Source organism: Ailuropoda melanoleuca, chromosome 7, assembly GCF_002007445.2.
Source record: "Ailuropoda melanoleuca isolate Jingjing chromosome 7, ASM200744v2, whole genome shotgun sequence".
Lineage (NCBI taxonomy): Eukaryota > Metazoa > Chordata > Mammalia > Carnivora > Ursidae > Ailuropoda > Ailuropoda melanoleuca.
Genome location: NC_048224.1, coordinates 132,376,108 through 132,397,038, shown reverse-complemented (window position 1 = coordinate 132,397,038; position 20,931 = coordinate 132,376,108). Strand labels below are relative to the sequence as shown.

The window sequence follows — 20,931 nt, the reverse complement described above, 5'->3', positions numbered from 1 at the left end:
GAGGGTTGAGAAACTTGGGAAAGTCAGTGCTATGTCAGATCATCCTGGATCTTCTTTAAAGGAACACTCTACTAGAAACCCCCTTTGCTTTCGAAGCCCTCCTTTGAGGATATCGCGCACTCCTCCGACTTTTCTTCATAGCTTTATACAACTTAATATTCAGGCTAGGGAAACTGGAAATCTCCTCCAGGTCAAACAACTCCTTAAATCTATCTACAAATTTATTTTCTTTCTCCAACCTGAATTTCATGACCCAGAGGATGATGGTAGTTTCTTTGCACAGATGGTCAAAGGTAATGAGGAGTTCTTCCAGGAAAGGGTGGGCGTAGACAACGTCAGCTGCCAGGATGTAGTCAAAATTGTTGGAAGACCTGGGGAAGTTCTCATCTAAAGCTATGCCCCAGGAGAGTTCTTTAACCTGAGGCAAATGCTTACATTTCGTTTTGGTATTTCGGGAAATATTATATTGCAGGTTTCCAAGTAATTCAGGTAAATCTGTGGCAGTCACGTGTGCACCTATGAAACAAAGAACAGTAGGAAAAGTAACCCTCGAGGTATAAGGCAAAGCAATCAGGTTTCAAGCCAACATGCATTTGCAATTCTGCACAATTGCTAACCCCAAGGAAAGACTGGTTGGTACACACAGGAGGGAAATCCCTTCAAAACAGATGCTTAGGCAGCTTTAGGCCTCCTCTTTAAAAAAATTTAGATTCCCATGGCACTTTTAACTCCCTTGCATTTTTCTGTTCTCCTGGGTTTTTTTGTTTGTTTTACTGTTGTTGCTGTGGCTATTTGCTATTATCTACTACATGCTAGGAGAAAAATAAGCTAGAGAAAGAGAAAAAGCAAAATATTTGGAACCTTCAATGGAACAATCAGAAGTCACTGTTGAAAGGCGCACCTGTTCTTCGCTAAAAGAATTCTGAGCCCAAGTCATGTGAGGCCAAATGAGTGTATATCACGTCAGGCATCCCGTTGTTGAGCAGGGGGTGCTCGGGTGTGGGAGGAGGGCTTTTCAACAGAATTACATTGGAAGCGTCATGACATCCATATCTATGCCCAAGTTTTCAGCTTGACCCCCTTACAAATATGAATCTTCCCGTCAAAAAATGTTTAAAACCTAGCTACAACATGCACATAGTGTTCCTACAGCCGAAGACCATAGATGCAGGACAGAATACTCAGATGAAGAAGATATGAACAATCTCCGAGGTAAAAGTGAAGAGTAGAAGGAAGAAATTGGAAAAGGCAAAATTGTAGAAACCAATAATCAATAAAATTTGGTCCTTAAAGTAAACTGTGAGCTGTAGCAGAGCCTGAAAATAATGTGTAAATGAATCTAGGATTGGCCAATTCCATGTCATCAGACAAGAACAGACCGGGATAAGAAACAGGAAAGCAGAACTGGGAGAGAAGTCTAGTGCAGCCCAGACAAAAACCCATTCCTTAGCATGATGACAAGTTTCTCTTGCCATTGTGATTGTATTTTGTGGGAAATATTAAAGTGGGAGGGCAATATGCGTATCATTGGCAGAATCACAGAAATATGTTGGCACATTCTAGTGTGGGTGGGTCTACCATTTTCAACAAATCCTTTTAAAATCCCAAGATAAGGAAGATCCCCCCTGTCCACAGTGAATATAAACTATCTGACTATTAACATCTTTGTGTTTAGAGAGGTAAACACCACCAGTCTTAGAACACTAACTAAACAGAGCCTCCATCTTTTATTATTTGTGTCAAGTTATACAAGCAGTCTAAAAGGATCAATTTTTTTTAGTGAAACAAATGACTTCCCAAAGCACAAATGTGTTTCCAATCAGGAAGCCTTCAGGTATAAATCCAGTAGTGCCAATGACTACCCTTATTAAATGGAATGGTGATTTTAGGAAGCAATATCAGGAAGGAGGAATTTTTTTTTTTTAATATTTGGGGAGGACATCAAGGGTCCTGTATTTCCTCAGTGTTTAGAAAGTTGTAAATTGCTAAATCTTCAATTCCTCTCAAGATTTTAGAGTGGCAGGTGTGCACTTCTAAAGATCAAGGAAATCAAGACAGATTTGGGTAGCACACATCAGAGAAGGCAGCTAAATTAAGGCAATGAAACAGGTAACAACACAGAGAGAGACTGATATGAAGCAGGCTCAGGCATGCGTAGAGACTGTCACACGTGTCATGAGAAAAGGAAATGATGATGAGAAAAGAAAGGGGTCCCCAAAGAAGAGTGGAGATGAGCTGAGAAATGGAGATGAGCTGGGATCAAGTCCCATATCAGGCTCCCTGCTCAGCGGGGAGCCTGCTTCTCCTCTCCCTCTGCCTGCAGCTCCCCCTGCTTGTGCTGTCTCTGTCAAACAAATATATAAAATCTTTTTTTAAAAAAATAAAATAAATTTTAAAATAAAGAAAAGAAATTAAAGGGAAAATGCCTAAAATTAGAAGCAGACATGATTGGTAATACTCCTTCTCTCTTCTAACAGGTGCTTTTTCATGAAAGCATAGGACTTCAAAACCTACAAGGAATGTACAGCTACCTGGGAATGTTGAAATATGGCTAATATCTAAATAAAGACCACCAGATTCAGCAGTGGATTCTGCCTGGGCCTCGTGTCCCACGCACCTCCTCCAGCAGCCAGGAGGCCTGAGCGAACCTCTCAATTAGAATACACTTGTGACGTGGTGCGCCATGAGCAGAATTAATACAACTTCACGGAAAATTCTGAAACAAACCAGTAAGGTGACTTTAAAATTGGTAGTGTTTCTTGATGAAGCCCATTCAAACAATTAAGGAGTTAAAAATAGGCCTAGGTCAGAGTAAACTGGATAGTAAAAGCAGCTAATGACATCTGATCATTAAATTCTCTGACCCCGTTCAATCAAAAATGCCTACTTATGGGCGCCTGGGTGGCTCAGTCGTTAAGCGTCTGCCTTCGGCTCAGGTCATGATCCCAGGATCCTGGGATCGAGCCCCGAGTCAGGCTCCCTGCTCAGCGGGAAGCCTGCTTCTTCCTCTCCCATTCCCCCTGCTTGTGTTCCCTCTCTCGCTGTGTCTGTCTCTGTCAAATAAATAAAATCTTTAAAAAAAAAAATGCTTATTTACCCAGTAAACTTGCCACGATGGAGACTAGCCCTGTTCCAGCTCCGATTTCAATCACATTTTTGTCAGCCATATTATAGTGCTTTACATTTGTTTCCAGAAAATAGCATAGAACAAGGGCCTATGAAAGTTTTAAAATAAGAAAAAAGTAGTGGTTGGCAAGTAATAACAGAAAATAAAATTAAGGTCTATTAGATAAATATATATACTAATGCTATAACGTGTACACATGTGAATATAGGTGTGACTATGTACACGTCACTACAGAAAGTTATCAACAGAAGTACATCCTCCAACAGGTTCAACATTTAGACTAGAAAAAGTCCTTGGGGATTGTTGGGGAGATAAGAGAACTGAAATTATGGAACTCAGTTTCTTGGGTATGATGATCTTTAAAGAAAGCAACTTCTAATAATAATAGTCATTTTAAAAAAGTATGTGGGATTGGGGGAGACAGTGGAGGGAAGGTGGGGGTCTGCACCCTTCATGGACAACTGATAAAGGATTGGTGACCTTGCAGAACATTCTGCATGTTGAGACTGATAGATTTCATTATGATTACTTAACACAAATGGAGCCAGTTGAACGGGAAATAAAAATGTTTGCTATTCTAAACTTCCATAGTCACAAAACACTGAAGGTGTAAACAGCATTCTCTATTAACCCTACAAGTCAAAAATAGAATTCACTGGTGGGAAGCATTTTCCCAATTTTGTGATTTCTAAGTTTTAGTGTTGTTTGAAGTCACAAAATAGAACTATGGAACCTATTTTTTCCTTCCAAATAGTACACAATAAGGAACAAAACTGGCTGGAAAACTATTGAAATGCAGCAAATTTTGTGGGAAATTATACCGATGGCCAAACAACAGCACCATAACAATCCATGGCTTCAGTAATCCGAATCTCATGACCGACAAAATGAAATCCCTCCCAGGAGGTGGTGGTTATTAGACTTGGAACAAAACATCTTGCCATGATCTCTGCCACCACCTTGTCATCATCTCTCTTCCCTGAAATGAAAGGAAAAAGTCAACGGTTGTGGTTGTGCTAGTAAGAACCAGGAAAAAGAGCCTGATGGAAATGTAGCATTTCTACTTATTCTAAGTTACTTTTGAATATTTATTGACTTTAAGTTCAGTGTAAGAGTTAACTATTTTAAAATAACTCAGAAGCTAACATTTCATACATCCACAGCTTTATTCATTTATGCAAATCCACATGAAACAAATAATAACTGATAGAATTTTTAAAAAGCAATATATTTCAAGGGCTACCAATCTATTCATCTAGAACAAGAGAAAGATTGGTGATGGAACATAAGATCTTGACTATTCACATTGGCCACATAGTGTAATTCCAGCTATGTCAACAACGTATAGTAGTATATCCTTTACAAGCTGCCTTTACCCAGGCAAAAGATATTTAATACCATCCAACAATATACCTTTGTGTTATTTTATTATTACTTATTTATATATTACTACTTTGGGACAACTCAGAGCATCTTAACATCCACGACATTGGATAAAGTTCATAAGCAACATTACCAATTACTGAGCACAGAGTTAACACGTCAGACCATGTTAAATATATTGTAGATGATATTTCATGTAACTTTGTTTTATTTCATGTAATTTTTGCAACAATTTTGTGAGGTAGGCATTATTATTTGTGCTTTTGCAGGTAACAAAGCTAAGATTCAGACAGCCTTATTAACATGACCAAACTCATGCAACTTGTAAATGAAGGAGCCAAAATATGAGTTCTTTTTTTTTGACTGTTCCAAAGCCCCCTCCCTCTCTACTCCTAAAAAGCTAGAATGTAATTTTAAAATACTAGTTGTCTCTAAGCATTTACAAATTAGTTATGGAGCAAGACATACATCTTTCTCTATTTCCTCCTTTGTAAAATCTGAAAGATAGAAGAACCTCTACCAAAGAGGGCTGGGAGATTGAAACACGATGCTGTATGTAAAGTGCTTAGCACCTTGGCTATTACACGGAACTCAATAAATCATTATCATTATTATAACTTATTATAACTTGGTCATGAAACTAAATAATATAACAAGATCACCATATAAACAAAAATATTGGATTGTGAGGTACCAGATTGAAAATTCTATACTTACTCATAGAAGCAGAGAGTAGAATGGTGGTTGCCAGGGCAGGGGTGGGGGAAATGGGGAGATATTGGTCAAAGGGTGCAAAGTTTCATTCATGCAAGATTAATAAGTTCTGGAGATCCAATGCATAGCATGGTGACTACAGTTAATAATAATGTATACTTGAAATTTGCTAAGAGAGTAGATCTTAAGTGTTCTCATCACAAAAACAAGAAAACAGTAACTATGTGAAGTGATGGTTATGTCAATTAGCTTGAATGCCATGTTCATTTCTATATATCTATACATCTATTGATATATATCAAAACATAATTCACATATCTTAAATATACACAATTCCTTCTAGTTGATTATGCCTCAATAATTCTCACTAGTTGCTTATGCCTCTAGAATAAAAGAAAATTCTAGAGTTAAATAAGGAAGGGGGAATGCACTGTGGTGAAGGTCACTAAGGAATGGCTTCAGGAAGGAAATATGGCTTAAGTTTAGCCTTTGATCTATGATTTGCATTAATAGAGAAGCTATGTATTTCTTAAACTAATCCTTAAAACCCATTGACTTTTCAAGTCTTGTTTCTGTTCTCTGAGTCTGGCTAGAGTCCTGCTGGCCACTTCGCCCACCCCAGCACTAAATTCAGGCCTAGTTCTCTTCAGCATAGTTCTTAATGCTTTTAAGGGGAAGTAGGGAAGGAGAGGGAAGGGAAGGGAAAGGGAGGTTGGAACGGCAAGGGAGGGGGGGAGGGGAGGGGAGAGGGGGGAGGAAGGAAGGAACATATAGAACAGATGTACATACAACAGTGGAGTCTTGCCTGATGGGAGTGCATCATGACCTGATGGGGATGATTAACTCACACCTCCTGAGATCCAAAAATAAGCAAGTAAATAAACAAATAACAAATACAAGTATTTCCAAGAAATTGGGGAGTGATACAAAAATTTCTCATTCTGGTCTTCATAGAAGATAAGCTCCTCCTAGAAAACCTATTTCCCAAATCTCAAAAATTAAAAACTTTCACAATTTCCAACATTGCAATTATTCACAGTTTTAAAACAGATGCACCACTCAAAAATAAAATGCCACAGAATCCTAGAATGTCAAGATGGACAACACTTGAGATACACCTTCTAGTCTACCCTTGCACCACATGCTCAGGTTGGATATAAACTGCATATCCAGCTTGTTCAGCTTCTTTGAATATTTCCAATGAGGGTAAATATGTTATTCCACAAGGTACATTTAGAAAATATTATTGAAAATTCTTCTCAATACTAAGCCAAAGTCTGATACCACTAATTTTTTTGTCTATTACTCCTAAAAGTAAGCTCCAAGGAGAGCAAACTTTTATTTTTAAAATGTGTTCCAAAATTTTAGGGAAGAGGAAAATAGGCACACACGAAAAAATACGTGTGTGTGTGTGTGTGTGTGTGTGTGTGTGTATCTCCAGTGCCAGTCTTAAAAATTCTGGACTCAAGAGTATGTGAAAGCCTCAAGAGACTTTCAAACTTCTCCACTGCACTGAGGCAAGAATAAGTAGAAGTGACAGTCTTGAGTCCCGAAGTCCTAAGAGTTGTTATTTCCAACTCTGTCCTTGGAGCTCCGATAACATCATTCTCAGTATTCGGGGAGCAGAATGGCTAGATGGAGGTAGATCAAGTCTGACATTGTTGAAAACTTCCCTCAAAGGCCACAGTCCCAGGGGGGACTTCCTGTCGACATGATTTCCTGTCCTAAATTCTGTGAGCCTTCAATAGAGTCCTTCTAAATATCCACTCAGAACCAGGTACTCCTCAAAATAACTCTAACTTAACTTCATGCTACAGGAAGGGCCCAGTCTACACCCACTCCACCACCAGCACGAATATTGACCCCTGGCAGAGATACAGGAAAACAGAGATGAAAAATCGATATTCTTCAGCAAGAGCCACTTCTTCAAATCCATTTCACTGTACATCTTCAACTGTGGCGTGCATTCACATGCAAGAAGAGCTCTAAGAACCAAGTAATATTGGTAATATGTTCCACTGGAACTTGAACTTTCATTTCATTATATTCACAGGCCTTGCTAAGACGGGGTGGGGGAGGTGGACAGCATTTGCTGTGGAAGTTCTTTAGGGAAAAGCAGGAAACAGTAATTGCTTCCTTGACCTTCCGCCGAATGTGCCCTCTTGGGCCTCCTTGCACACTCTTTGTAAGTGGAGCACTTTTTGACAAGTCACCCAAGGTATCAGGGATTAATAGATGTCAGAGTACACTAAATCCCAGGAGCATCTCCTAAAGCTCTAATCTTTGATATAAAAACTTTGCCAGTGAATATTTACTGCTACAATCTGACGTCTCTGCCTTTGCAGTTTCTTTTAAAGGTTAGTGGACCAGATTAGAGCTATGGTCCTAACAATAGTATAATAACAAATGATTCCTGGTTTTTTACTGTCTTTCTAAATAAATAAAACCAGCCATTTTTTAAAAATGGCCACATCTTTAACTTTATAAGGAAGTGAGATTTAAAAACATATATGTGAACATATTATTATAATAAAAAATTACTTATACCTCCCAAAATAAAGGATCTTCAAAGAGATTTAATGAAACAACAATAGCCAGTATTAACTGCATATACACTTAAAAGAGCACAACTCTAACCATCCATTTGTGGTCACTCAAAATTAATTATACACCTGGGATGACTATGTATCACACAGAAAATACTGTCAGGTGGAATGAAATTTAACTGATAATGTTTTATATTAATATTCTCTTTTGCATTTAAATATTATATAAACACTACATTTCTTAAGAAGTCAGTCTCAAAAAAGTATAATTTATAAGAGGAATCCAAAATTACCAAACTTGGCTGCTTAAAATGATTTGTCTGGATGTAACATGTAGGATTTTAAAAGCAAATACACACGTGTGGCTATTTCTACCTTAAAACTCTGACTGCTGTTTTTCAGCATTAACTTTGATTTAAAGATTTTGAGGTAACACCTTTAAAAGTAGTTATTTAACAATATTAACAGTAGTCGTTTATTTAAATCAAAAGACATGTTTAATATTAAGTTTTAGCAATATCAACACCTTGATGACAAGAGCCTCTGAACTGAAATCTAGTGGAAAGAGGGGCACTATATATCCTTCCATGAGCCTTGTAATAAAAAGGAGAAATCTATCCCCCAAATAATATTCAAAGAATATGTTCCTTAAAATACATGCTTAGTTATTTATTGAATATGGGACTGAATCTTGAGAAGATTAATGAATGAGTAGATATTCTTTGGCCTTTAGTTAAGATTTGAAGAGCAACTTCCTCCAAAAATTAATAGCATTAACATACAATGGAATTCTAATTTACATTTCTGAAGAATATTTTTTCCACACATACTCTCTCCTTGTTACCTAGCACTTAGGCCCTGAGTCAAGTAACTAAAACTGAGTAATGTTACACAAAATGTTGAATCTTGAATTTCCTCTACAAAAAGCAGAAAGCTGATACCTGTATCTTTAGATAAAAGCTACCTACTACAATCTTAGAGCATTATTTTATTAACGAGTTTAATATTAAAACACAAATATCAAAACAAACTGTAAATAAAACATAATCAAGACAATATTACAATTATGTTGCTATTTTCAGCTTATCTTATTTTAATGTTCTTTGATACAAAAAAGACAACACCATTTTCCTGCTATTAAGTCTTTGCTGATAGTGAATAAAATCTACCAGGTGCTCTTCTTCTCCCGAGAATTAACAATTTCAAGTATGAAGTGAAAATTAGCAGGATTCTGCTGCATTATGATGATGCTTTTCTTAGAAGGAAAACCTAACAGTGAATTCACTTCAGAGGCTTGATTGCAGCAAACCTTCAAAAACAGAAGCACTTTTATATTCTTCTCTTTTATACTTTTAAGGTCAATAACAACAATAATAAATGGAAGGGTCAGATCACAGAAATATACTTAAAAAAATGTCTTTAATAGCTATGACAGGTGAATTTAAGCTTCTATTTGAGGGCTGTCATGAAAACCTGTCAGCAAAATTTAACGTAAAATCCCCTCTACTAAATGAAAGAGACTTGTCATTCAACTGAATCTTCTATTCAAAGATGAATGTCATGTGCTTCTTAGAAATAGCTAGAGATTTAAAAAAAAAAAGTTAAAGATATTTTCCGATTAGTAAATGGTCACAGGCTAACCGGAAAGATAGAATTCTGAATGCCTCAGCAATGTCAAGGTCTTGGGCCTAATGTTAAAACAAATTCCTGAAAGAGTTCACAAATATTTTTTGTCTGGAGGTCTGCTTAGTTTCAAGAATATACAGAGGCTGTCTCTTTGATCAAGTGGATCAAACGATGCTACATTTACAGAAGAAAGACAATTCACCTTTTATTGGGCTGCTCAGGATGCAAGTGGGGAAGAAAAAAACAAAATTAGTTGTACTCAAAGTCTGCTGCTGGGATTGTTGTGGGGACAGACGCCTAAAAAATAGTGAATGAAGTATGATAAGGGTGATAAAAGAAGTATTTCTAAAGTGCTTTGGGAAGCACCACTGGTTGGTGAATCAGGAGAAGCATTCTCAAGGAGGAGACATTTGAGCACGTGGAGGGAAGAGGAAGGTTGCCAGGCCAAGAAGGGAGACGAACCACCTACCACTATGGGGAGACAGGCCCAGGGAGTGGTCAAAAGACCCGTGGAGCCTGTGTACAAGGTGCCTGTTGGGGTGTTGTAGAAAATAAGCTTAAGGAAGCAGGTTGGGATTGTACTTGTGGGAACAAATAGCACAAATGTGGACCTTTGTTCTCTAAGGTGGGGAGCTGGGGCAGGAACTGACATGAGCAGATTTGTCATTGAGGCACTCACCTCTGGCAGCAGCAGCTGAAGGCCACATTAGAAGCTCTTGGAAGACTATTGCAATAATCCAGGCACAAGATGCCAGAGCTGAACTAAGGCAGCAGCACTGGGTCTAGGAGCCAAGCATGAATTCCTGAACCTCTGAAGTGGGGGTAGACCTTCCCTCCAGGGCAACAATTGACACGCAAACCTGACACTCAGACTTGTGTTCTGAAAACATGTGAGGCAGACTGATATATTTAAGAGTGATTTTCATTCAATACATGGAAACTGTATTAGTGTTAGCAGATAGTTGTTCAGGTTACTTTTTAAACACGTACCATATGTTGATGAATGATTGTCACATTAGTAATTATATGTGCTGTAGTCCTTCAACCACTACGTTAAAATTACTGCCTCAAACCATAGTTTGATATGTCCCTTAAACAGAAATAGAATTACTCAGATAATCTTTCTTCTCCATAACCCAACTCTGTAAAGATGCTTGTGAAAGGTTTTCACCTGATATCCCTAAATAATACATTATACTCAGTTCTGAGAAGAGCCAACAACTGGGGACCAGAAACACAAGATCATTACCAATGAGCAAATTGCAAGTTCAGCCAGCAGGCCTCAGTTATAGCTAATTCATTCATTCAGTCATTTTATTCAGCACCTGAGCACTATGAATATAAAGATAGAGCAACATTTAAGTGTTACAATTGAGAGTTAACTAGTTGACTCAAAACTAGAAAGAGAAAGCTCCACATCTTGGAGAGCTCAGAAAAGAATGACCTGAGCCCTGACGATGATGAGTCTGCGAGACAAATGAAGGGACAAGACACACCGTGCAAAGAAAACAGCACGTGCAAAAGCCCACTGGCAAAAAGACTCTTGACCAGTTTTCCAGTTTGGGGAACTCAGAACTAAAATGTAGGATGAGTGAGGGAGTTGCAGCATGAGATAAAATACTTAAGTCATGCTAAGAAGTTTTGATTTCATCCTATTGGAAATAATGAGGCACCAAAGAATTTTAGGAAGGAGGTGAATGTGACAGGATTTGAATTTTTGAAAAGATCATGCAGCTATAGAGAAAACTATAGAGAGAGACGTAGAGGGGATAAAGCATGCTGGCCCACAGTAGGGGCAGCCAGGTAGGTAGAAGGTACTTACAACAGTCACAAGAAGAAATAATAAAGACCTGAATCAAGGCAAGTGGTGCTGACAAAGGGCATGAGGAGTCAGGAAATGTGAGTTGGTAAAACTGGTGGGATGGAATGATGAATGGGATGAGGAAGAGGGACTAGGAGGCTTCTAGATTTCTAGCCAGGGAAATGAAGTTGCCATAAACTGAGATAGAAAATATAGTTTGGGCAGGGGTGTAAATCTGCAAAGGGAAATTATTTTCTTAACGTGCATTACTCTGTGGTATGACACACTGGCCACTCGAGGTGTGGTGCTCAGATTAAGGGAGGGTACCGCGGGGAACACAGCTGCCCAACAGCTCCACCTCTGTCCCTTTGGCTCCTCGGAGGCCATGCCTCCCCTGGAGCTGCCCGTTAGTGCCACTTCCTTCCTGTTCCACAGACAACACACATTTAATGGGCGACTCGGTCCCTCTCCTCTCGCACATGTGAGACCTGCACCGTGATCTGATGGCTGTACCCGCCCACTTCTGTCCCTTCTTTCTTTATAGTCCACGAACATTTCCCCCAGTAAATCTCCTGCACATTTAATCCCATTTGGGCATCTGCTTCTGGAGGGCTCTGAACGGACACAAAGTAGAAGGCCATCAAGCTAGCGGTTAGAGGGGCAGACTTGGGAGTCATGCACAGAAATCACTGAGCCTTGGGTTAGGATGAACCTGCCCCAAGGCCACAGACCCTGTGGAGCCACTCTGTAACACATCGCTGTGTGTGTTAACAGCTGGAGAGTAGCTGTCGGCAAGAGGTAGGCAACACAAGATATTTAGAATAGTTAATGTGGATAAGGTTTTAGATAGCTCAGACTCTTAACGCAGCATTAGAAACTATACACAGAGGACTATTTGGTATGTACCGTGGTCCTAACTTTAATCTGTATATAACTTAGTGACATCCTATAATTCTTGGACCCTCAGGCCAGCACTGAAATAGAACTGGGCTAAAGGTTTGCTCCATCTTTTTCAAGCACGAGATACTAAGTATAAGAGTTAGGACAGGTAAAGTCAGTATCCTTCAGCACCAAAGAACTGAGTGTTCCTAGGGTTAGTGGAAGTCTTTCCAACAAAAAGCCACCTGACTCTGCCCCAGCAGCACACACTTAATCTGCCTGTGAACATATTTTTAAAGCTTTAATTGGCTATCTAGATGATTATGGGGTGTGTTTTCTCATGTTATAAAATATTTTAATACTGGTTCTGTCTCAACCTTACCTTGAACTTCTCGCATTTCCTTTGTAACTTGCCAAATTATCATATGCACAGTTGAAACCAAGCATTGTTACTAATGATAATGATAATGATGAAATTTTATTCACAAACTGCAAAGAAATTGCATCTTCATTCAAATCATCTAAATGGCTGGATTCTCTAAGTGATAACAACTTTAAATGTTTAGGTTTGCAAAAATCACTAGAGTCAAACCATTGTGTGGAAGCCATGTAAGCTGCCAATACTGGGCACACTCCCAGCTCTCTTGGCCTAAAGATATGCTCACCTAGGTAGAGGCCACCTGGTATGCCTAAAAAAGGAAAAAAAAAAAAAAAGAAAGAAAGAAAGAAAGAAAAAAAATAGGACTACATTTCTTAGAAAACATCCATGTGTACATAAAGGAGAGAGAAGAAGGAAGCCAAGATAATTAAATTCGTACGACAAATGTTCTACAAAAACATAGTACTAGCTCTTCAGGTTTACATCAATAGTGTCTGTCTGCACTTTTTATTTCAAGACAATGGGGATAGTTACATTACATAATCCATGCAAAGTCATTCTTGATATTTAAAATGATGTAAAAATGGGAGGTCAGTTTCAAATAACTACAATTATAGCAGAATTCAAACTTAAATTCTCCTTATACTAAAAGGTCAAATCACATTATATATTTGTCTCCGTTAATACATCAGAGGAACCATAAACACAGGCTAAAAATCTTTTTATACTCTAAAATCATCTTTCATGCAGGCATTCATAAAAACTTGTAGCCTTACACAAAACTATTTTTATCTCTCTTCCTATCCAAAAAGAAATATCTTAGAAATCACAATCATGTATGTAGTGTATAGCACTTGGGAAAAAAATTAATTCTTCTTTTCCATACCAAAAAAAAATTCTAACTTCTTAGCAAGTCTATATATTTAATTTGTCTGTCAAAATTTTCTCTAACATATCATCAGGACCATAGGTATCACAGTAGACATTACGCATTATTATAGATATTTTCAGGTTAGCAAACACGAGCCAAGATACAATATGCAATTGGCAAGTCCTAGCTCTCTTTAAGACATTAGGGAACACTGAGAAGGTAAGCATTTATATTCTATTAGCTGTTTGTCTAGAATGGGTCAAATTATATAAAGAAACATAAAACAATTTACCTTTTTCAGCTCCTAGATCCATTAAGTGATGAACTAATGGATGGCTATATATTGATGTTTTCTTGATCATTTCTTGAAAACTAGACAAATGATACATTATCAAATGGTAATAATTAATTCAAAAGTGTGTTAAGTGTTTTTATATTTACCTTATAAAGCTTAAGTAACATCAAACATAGCACAGAAAATTCTATTAAAATTTTGCATATTAATAAATCACGATTTAAGATAGACCCCCCCCCAAAACACAATCTATACAGTATAAATCAAAATTTGGACAAAGGCTTCAGAGTCAGAAGTTTTAAAAGCTACTGGAAGAAGAAAAGACATTACTTCACTACAGACTACCTCAGCTATCACCAAGAAAGGCACCATCTTTATATTGACTGGTCAGATAGCAATCTTCACATTTAAGAGGTGATTAAAACATTGGGAGAAAATGAATTTCATTCAGTATAGTAAAAACCACAGCATTAATCTAAAATAGCAATAGATGCAAAGTTCACTCGTTTCCGTCAGCACATCATTAGTAAGTACCCAATGTCTAATAGCCCAACTACCAAATGGTCTTTTGGGTAGCTTTCATTCTATAGAACCCATACCATCTTAGCAAATATATTTAAAATTGAAGAAATTAAAGTATTTTGTGCCTCTCAAATAGAGCATTTCATGTGAATAAGTTTAAATGAGCTGTTATTCCAACTTAGGGGAAAAAATTTGATGTTTTACATCTCAGTTTTGGTTCATTTTATAAATAATTACCATACTACCGTGAATTTATATAGCACTCCTTTCTTCCAAGGATCCCAGAACACTATTCACAGCCATCACATTTTTCTTTGCAGTATATCTCAATAAGCTAGAAGACAAATCATTTTCTCCTGCAGCTTACGAATGAAGAAAGCATGAAGTTAAATAATGTCCCTGAGGTCACTGGCTAAACAACAGCAAACGTGGTCACGCGTTTTGTTCCCAACTTAGTTCCTCTTCCATTAAAAAAAAAAAAAAAAAAGTAGTCTTTATTACACGTGTCTGCCTGAAGGTCAACATTTATTAAATGTTAAGTCCAGACATACCTAAACAGGCTAGCTGAGTTTCTAGAAGTTTAAAAAGTATCATCCACAACTTTTGTTTTGCTGGAGAGACCTCTGACGGTGCTTGAAAGGCTAGCCCCGAAGCATGCCTGCAGTTTACTACTGTATACACTGGCAGAGAGTCCTTGCAGGAGGGATTAGGATCCTGACAGCTGTGGCTTCTGAGCCTCTGGGCATACCAGCAATGAGGCTGGAATGCCCATAAATAAGGGGGCTGAAGAAGAATAGGAATATTCCATGTGAGCATCTCATGAATAGAGGTGGAGCCAGTAAGTGAATATAAACCACTCCTACAAGCAAGTGAAGACTATTTGAGCAGAGTGACCCTTTTCGAACTTTGATGCCAAGAGTTATTTAGGACTCCACAGCTATGACGTCCAGTGAGGCGGAGGCCATGCACTTTTTATATCATCTATCTGGGTATAAACATAATTTTTAGAATCAGACAGCCACACCCGAAAGTTAGAGAATGTGTGCAGTAGTGCTCTGGGCACAGGCATCAAATTATAATTCCTTCCTACTAGGACTGAAGAGGAAGGCCGAGGGTGTCTATTACCCGTGCACCTGCATGTGTACACGCAGGGCTGCATCTCAGAGCACGTATAAATCTCCCTGGTCACTGAGAATGTCCTTAATAAGAAGTTACTGTAGGTAACAAAATTGAGCAATATCGTAAAGTTGAATAAACTCAGAGGAGTGTAGGTACAGCTTCTAAGAAATACTTCATACAAAGTTGACTCGAGGTCACGTTAATATATTGGATGGGACTAGCAGTCCAGGAGCCTAATTTTAAATTTGCTTGTGATTTTAGGCATTCACTTAATGTGTTTCTTGGCTTCCCCATCTATACAACAGGGATATAATAGGTACTCAATATATAATGTGGGAGGAGGAATATGGTAGGTAAAAAAAAACATTCTGCAAACTGCAAAATCCTAAACAATGAAAACTATTATTCATAGGCAGTTAATTCTGGGCAAAGGACATTTTCTCGTTTTTGGCTTTCTTTAAAACAAGAATAAAGAATCATTTGGTGAATAAAAATTACCTGTCTTTTTCAAGGAGTTATTTAAAAGATCATGAAACCTCAGTGATAGATTTCTTAAGAGGCAGAATCCCTAAATCGATCATTTAAACTGACATGATGACAATGATTTATCAGTTACACTGAACTGTTTGAAAAGTACAGAGACCTCTGCCTCCACCTGTAAGTAGCTTATAGCACACCTCTGCTTCTGAGAACTAGAAAAGCAGATTACACACACACACACACACACACACACACACACACACACACACACAAGGTCAGGAGAGAGCTGCCAAGGCAGCCAAGAATTCCATGTTTTTGCTGGTTATTGATAATAGAGAGGCTGAAAAGCCAAAGGGAAGACAACAAGGAAGGATGCCAGCAGAACTTCAGGTGATCGCACAAAACTGGGAAGATAAAGAATAGTGTTTGGAGCTGGCAAGGTAGCCAGGAATTGGGAGGCCAAGATCCCGGAAAGCACAAAGAAATAAACCCTACACTCAGCACTGACTCTTCTCTCAAGGCATTTACTCAATAAGAAGATATTAGGGCAAAAGGCTACTTCTTCAAGCAAAGAGTAGCTGAAAGCAGAGCAAAGCTCACAATAAGAAACACCCCAGCTGTCAGCTGGTACCCCTGAAAAACCGCTTTTTTAGTAATGGGGAGAAACTGGAAGATGGAGTCTTACAAAGACTGCAAGCCAGCCTTGAATCCACTCGGTCCTGATTATAGTCAGGTGATCTTCCCCTCTGCTGCCTGCCAGAATACCTTCTGGAATCCTCTGCAGAGGAAGAGCCACAACATCTACAATTTTTTATACACAATGTCCAGCATTCACTCAAAGTTTACTAATCATACCAAGAAACAGACAATAGAAACAAACCCACAGGTAACCCAGATATTGGAGTTGTTTAACACAGACTTTAAAGTAACTGTGATGAAGATATTCAAAGAATAGATGACAAGAATTACACCAAAGAACTAGAATCTATAAAAAATTAGTTAAGAGAATAGAACTGAAAATACAATACATGAAATAAAGAACTCAACAGACGAGTTCAACAGCAAAGGTGGAGAAAGATGAAGATTAGTAAGCTGAAAGATAATTCCATAGAAAAGTACAAGATGGTCATCATCCTTCATACCCATATATACCAATTCACTTTGAATAGTGATAGATTTCCTTTGCTGCTGATGGTTTTAAACAGGCAAACTAGTTTATAGGTAAAATTGCACCCTGAATTTCAAAAGAAGATTTGGGGAAAAGATTTGGGTTCAGGTCACATTTTCCTACTAGATAGGTAAATTTGGTAAAGTCGGTTAGTAACTCCAAGCTTGTTTCTTCACTTGTAAAAGGATATGCCTTGGTCAGAGGGTTAAGAGAAAGAAGGGTAAATATCAAAATGTTCTATAAACACCATATTCACAGCATACGCTATCTACCCATTTTTCTTTTTCCTGAGTACATAGCCCAGGTAGAGATCACATTTCTGAGTATTTCTAGTATACTCTGAAGAATATGCTCAGTTCAGTTCAACAGGATAAGAGAAGGGATTTTTAACAAAGGATATCCTGCTTGCCAGGGCTTTGGTTCTTTCCTCTTCCAGCAGGTTGAAATGCAGATACAGCAGTGACCTAGACCATTCAAGCAAGACAGCAGCCCAGGAGATGGCTGAACCTGTGACCCTGAATGACCTCACAGTGGACAGCCGCCTAACCAGCTCAGCTTGGCCAGCCTGTTGAGTAGCAGATAAATAATGGGCCAGCTTATGTAACCCATTGTATATGAACCTCTCTTTGCTACAGCAGCTTAGCCTTTACCCCAACTAGTGCAGTGCAAAACATACGTAAATTAGCTGTGAAACTAAATTTTAACAAAAGTACTACTTGCAAGCAAATACGCAGAAAACTCCCAATTATAAGTAGTTTGAGAAATGAGAATATGAAAAAGTTAATGTCTCCCTACACCATCCCCCCAAGAAAAGTGTTCTGCTTCAAATACCTCCAGAGAGAAGCAGCATTTAAAAAAGATCTGAGTTTATTTACATGGAAGTCATTGTCAACTCTAGAAGAAAGCTGCTAGAGAAGACTGGCAGAAACAGAGGAGATCTTTCATATTAGGAAAGAATAAATAAAAAGCAAGGAAAAGCGCAGCTGTAGAGCAAGTATCTGAGAAGTTGGGCTGGAAGTGAATATAAGTGAAAGACTTAAAAAAAGCACCCAGCAGTCAGTAAAATGTTATTGAAAGGTATCCGTATTTAGTATTCATTGGGTTGAAGATTTTCAATTCAGAGGGAAGAGAATCAGTAAAGATGGAAATATCAAAGATGACAGAAAAGACACAAACTTGGGTAGACCGTAACTCTGAAGGCCAAAGAACACAAGCTCAAGGTAATGGGCAATGCTCTCCTCCGACTGCTCGTAACTGTCAGCAATCAGAACTTTGGGAGCGGCTGTTGGGAGGGTGGCGGCCACTCAGGAGGAACATCTCTGCAAACAATAACCAGCCTCTGGAAGCCGCTCCTGACAGTGGCCTGCCTACACCAATTCAAACACAGTCCCGAGCCCCGACAGCCATTCACACAGAAGTCAGCTCGTGATAACCAGAGAATTTTAAAAGACAAACATTACGGTACAGAGGTTCTGTATTTGGTTAATGCTCACAGGGGAAATCACGCACCCCATTTAGGTTTCCTAACTATCTTGCTATAACCGCAGCAAACACACTCTTCAAAGTATGTTGCAGCAGCGAGGTTCCCTCCTGCTATCCTTTTAAGTGGACCCTGAGGAAAAACAGGAAGCAGCAGGGGGCGGGACTTCACGAAGTTCTGGGAAACGGCCACTGTTATGGAATAAGAAATAAGAATATACTTCTTCTCATCCGGATCAGAAAGTCAGAGGGAATGCTGATTGACAGTGACTACTGATCAATAGAAATCCTTTTTCCTTTTTGTTAATGCTGTCAGAAAGCATCAGACATTGTACGATAAAAGAAACATGAGCAAAGACTTGTGAATACAAGGAAATAGTCAATGACGTGTAAAACACTAGAAAAATGTAACATGTCGGAAAAATAAATGTCAAGTTTTGTGTCCATATTCTTAAAAACCACACAATACAAAAATTGTACAAATGCTTTTAATTTTATTATTTCCTCACAACAAATTCATTATGAAATGTTAAGTTGCACCTGATGATAGAGAACACAGGGGTTTAAATTAATTAGCTTTTTCTCTTTCTTCCTCTTGTACCTCTCCCTTTCCCCTTTCTCCTCCCAAACACAGATCTGGCGGTCACCAGCACTGGTGCGGGCCCCCCTCCATCATCATCACTAGAGCTGCTGGTGGTGGCACCTTGGTCCCTGGCAGGAGCAGGGCTCGCTGCACTCTGCAAACCTGGGCGGCTGGCGGGTGACTCTGGGGCTGCTCTCTCCTGCTGCACGTTCACTGAAGACACACACTCAGCGTCCTCACCTGAAGAGGTCCCGGATGACGGCGAGGGGCAGGCCCCCCCCAAAAACCCGCCACATTTACTCTCTTGCTTAGAATCTGAAAGCCTCTTTCTTTTCAGGCTTGATGACTCTTCCCATTTATTTGCTATGCTCCTCTTCTGGGTTTTTCCTTTTGCCTTATCAGGGAACTCAAAATCGTTCTCCATGGCAACAGACATTGCTTCTATTTCGCTGGCTGCTGCTTCTCTCTCTTTTCTCAGCATACATGTCACAGCTCTGTTAAGTCTCTGGCTCCTAATACCCTTAGCATCTTGTCTCTCCTGTTGAGCTAATCTAAAGAAGGAATCAATTCGGAGCTGCGTCTAAAAAAATGAAATGAAATAATAAAAAATAAAAATCAGGCGAGTCAGTCAACTATCTGAAGCAAATCAAAGAGCTCCACCTTGGTCACTAGCCTTGGATGACTCTTTCAAAGAATGTGAACTGCTTATCTCTCAAAGCCAAATCTGTCCCCCAGGATTTACTGAGAGTACATTTAATTTTCTAGATCACACTTGAAGCAGTATTGCACCACCTGTCACCTAAGCCCTCCGTCCACATCTCCAAGAAGAACCCCTTCCCAGGCACTCAAAGAGAGTGAGGTGTTTTTCAGTAGCCAAATACGCCATCTTCTTTTAGAGCAGCACAGTTTCATGGGGTCTGTTTCTAAATTCCACTCTTCCCCTCTCTTAAAAACATGGTCATCGTGCGGAACGTTGAGGAGGCCACCACACTGCACACTGGGAGGCATGGGAAACCGTCATGCCCTTTGTTTAGCAAATCCACTTTTAACAAGACGTTATTAAAATAATAGTTCCATGTGGGGAAAGTTTTATGCCTAATGTTCATCACAGCATTATTTATGAAAACCTGAAAATCAAGTGTCCACTAAATGAACTGACCCTAAAAGTGAAATCTCTTTGATGCAATGTAATCTGGTCATTTGAAATTATGAAAACCAAGCAATATACAGAAAAAAATTCTCATGTTAATAAGTACAAGGGGGAATTAGATCAAACTGCATTTATATGTGATAATAAATATATGTGCAAAGGAGGGGGAAATGAAAGAAAATAAACCTAAATGTTAATATCTGTGTCACAGAAAATAAGTAATGGCTCATTTTAGCTCACTTTTTTCACTTTCTAATTTTGGGGAAATAAATTTATATTAGCTTCTATAATGTAAAGGAAGAAACATATTACAACAAAATTTATCTGAAATTAAGGAGTAATCAGTCATGAAGCTGATAAGCTTTCCTTGGCTGTTGGCATACAATGTCTGCATTATAGAAAGTCATCAAATAAGCAAAAGAGACTTTTTTTTGGAAAGGCCATCCGCCTAATGACAATAGATTTAAATATATGTACTTTATAAGATATGGTCTCATTTCTACTAAGTGGTTTACCTGTACATATATTTTGGAGGTTGTTCCTAGGATAGGAACAGTTTTCTCTATGGATAGGAATATACTCACAGATAAAGTGAGACACGATTACCTACACCCACCCCACAGGAGAACTGAGAGCCATACAAAGGCATCGTCATCTCTCCTCAAAAATCTCTCTTGCCAACGTGCCATAGTGATGATGATTCATTTATAGAATTAAGGAGCATTTGTACTTGAAGAGAATTTAATGATCAGGATTGCTTTGGACTGGACACTTCCCAGACTTTATTTAAATGAAAATAGCTCTGAAAA

General features: G+C 38.6%; 2 protein-coding genes across 4 annotated transcripts in view; both read right to left on the bottom strand.

The window, feature by feature from the left end:
• Positions 1-6: 6 nt before the first annotated feature.
• On the bottom strand, positions 7-13,483 carry LOC100471911 (protein-lysine methyltransferase METTL21E). The gene is made up of 5 exons (XM_011219237.3): positions 10,076-13,483; positions 6,014-9,079; positions 3,949-4,106; positions 3,098-3,215; positions 7-516 (listed from the first exon to the last, which is right to left on the bottom strand). The coding sequence occupies exons 2-5, from the start codon at positions 6,045-6,047 to the stop codon at positions 56-58; spliced, it is 771 nt and encodes a 256-aa protein (XP_011217539.3). The 5' UTR covers positions 6,048-9,079; positions 10,076-13,483; the 3' UTR covers positions 7-55.
• Positions 13,484-18,863: 5,380 nt separating this feature from the next.
• LOC100472159 (DNA repair protein complementing XP-G cells) overlaps positions 18,864-20,931 on the bottom strand; it is an 87,541-nt gene continuing 85,473 nt past the window's right edge. For all 3 annotated transcript variants that reach the window (XM_034665456.1, XM_034665455.1, XM_034665453.1), the window contains one exon: positions 18,864-19,552. In XM_034665456.1, the coding sequence (XP_034521347.1) occupies positions 18,962-19,552 (591 nt within the window). In that variant the 3' untranslated portion in view covers positions 18,864-18,961. The remainder of the gene's footprint in view (positions 19,553-20,931) is intronic.

Excerpts from the sequence above, each read along its gene's own strand:
- LOC100471911 (XM_011219237.3), bottom strand. The coding sequence starts at position 6,047 with ATGATGCACTCCCATCAGGCAAGACTCCACTGTT. Across the intron at positions 4,107-6,013 it reads TCAGGCAAGACTCCACTGTT|GGAAGAGAGATGATGACAAG; the intron begins GTATGTACATCT and ends CTTTCATTTCAG. Across the intron at positions 517-3,097 it reads CATCGTGGCAAGTTTACTGG|GTGCACACGTGACTGCCACA; the intron begins GTAAATAAGCAT and ends TTTGTTTCATAG.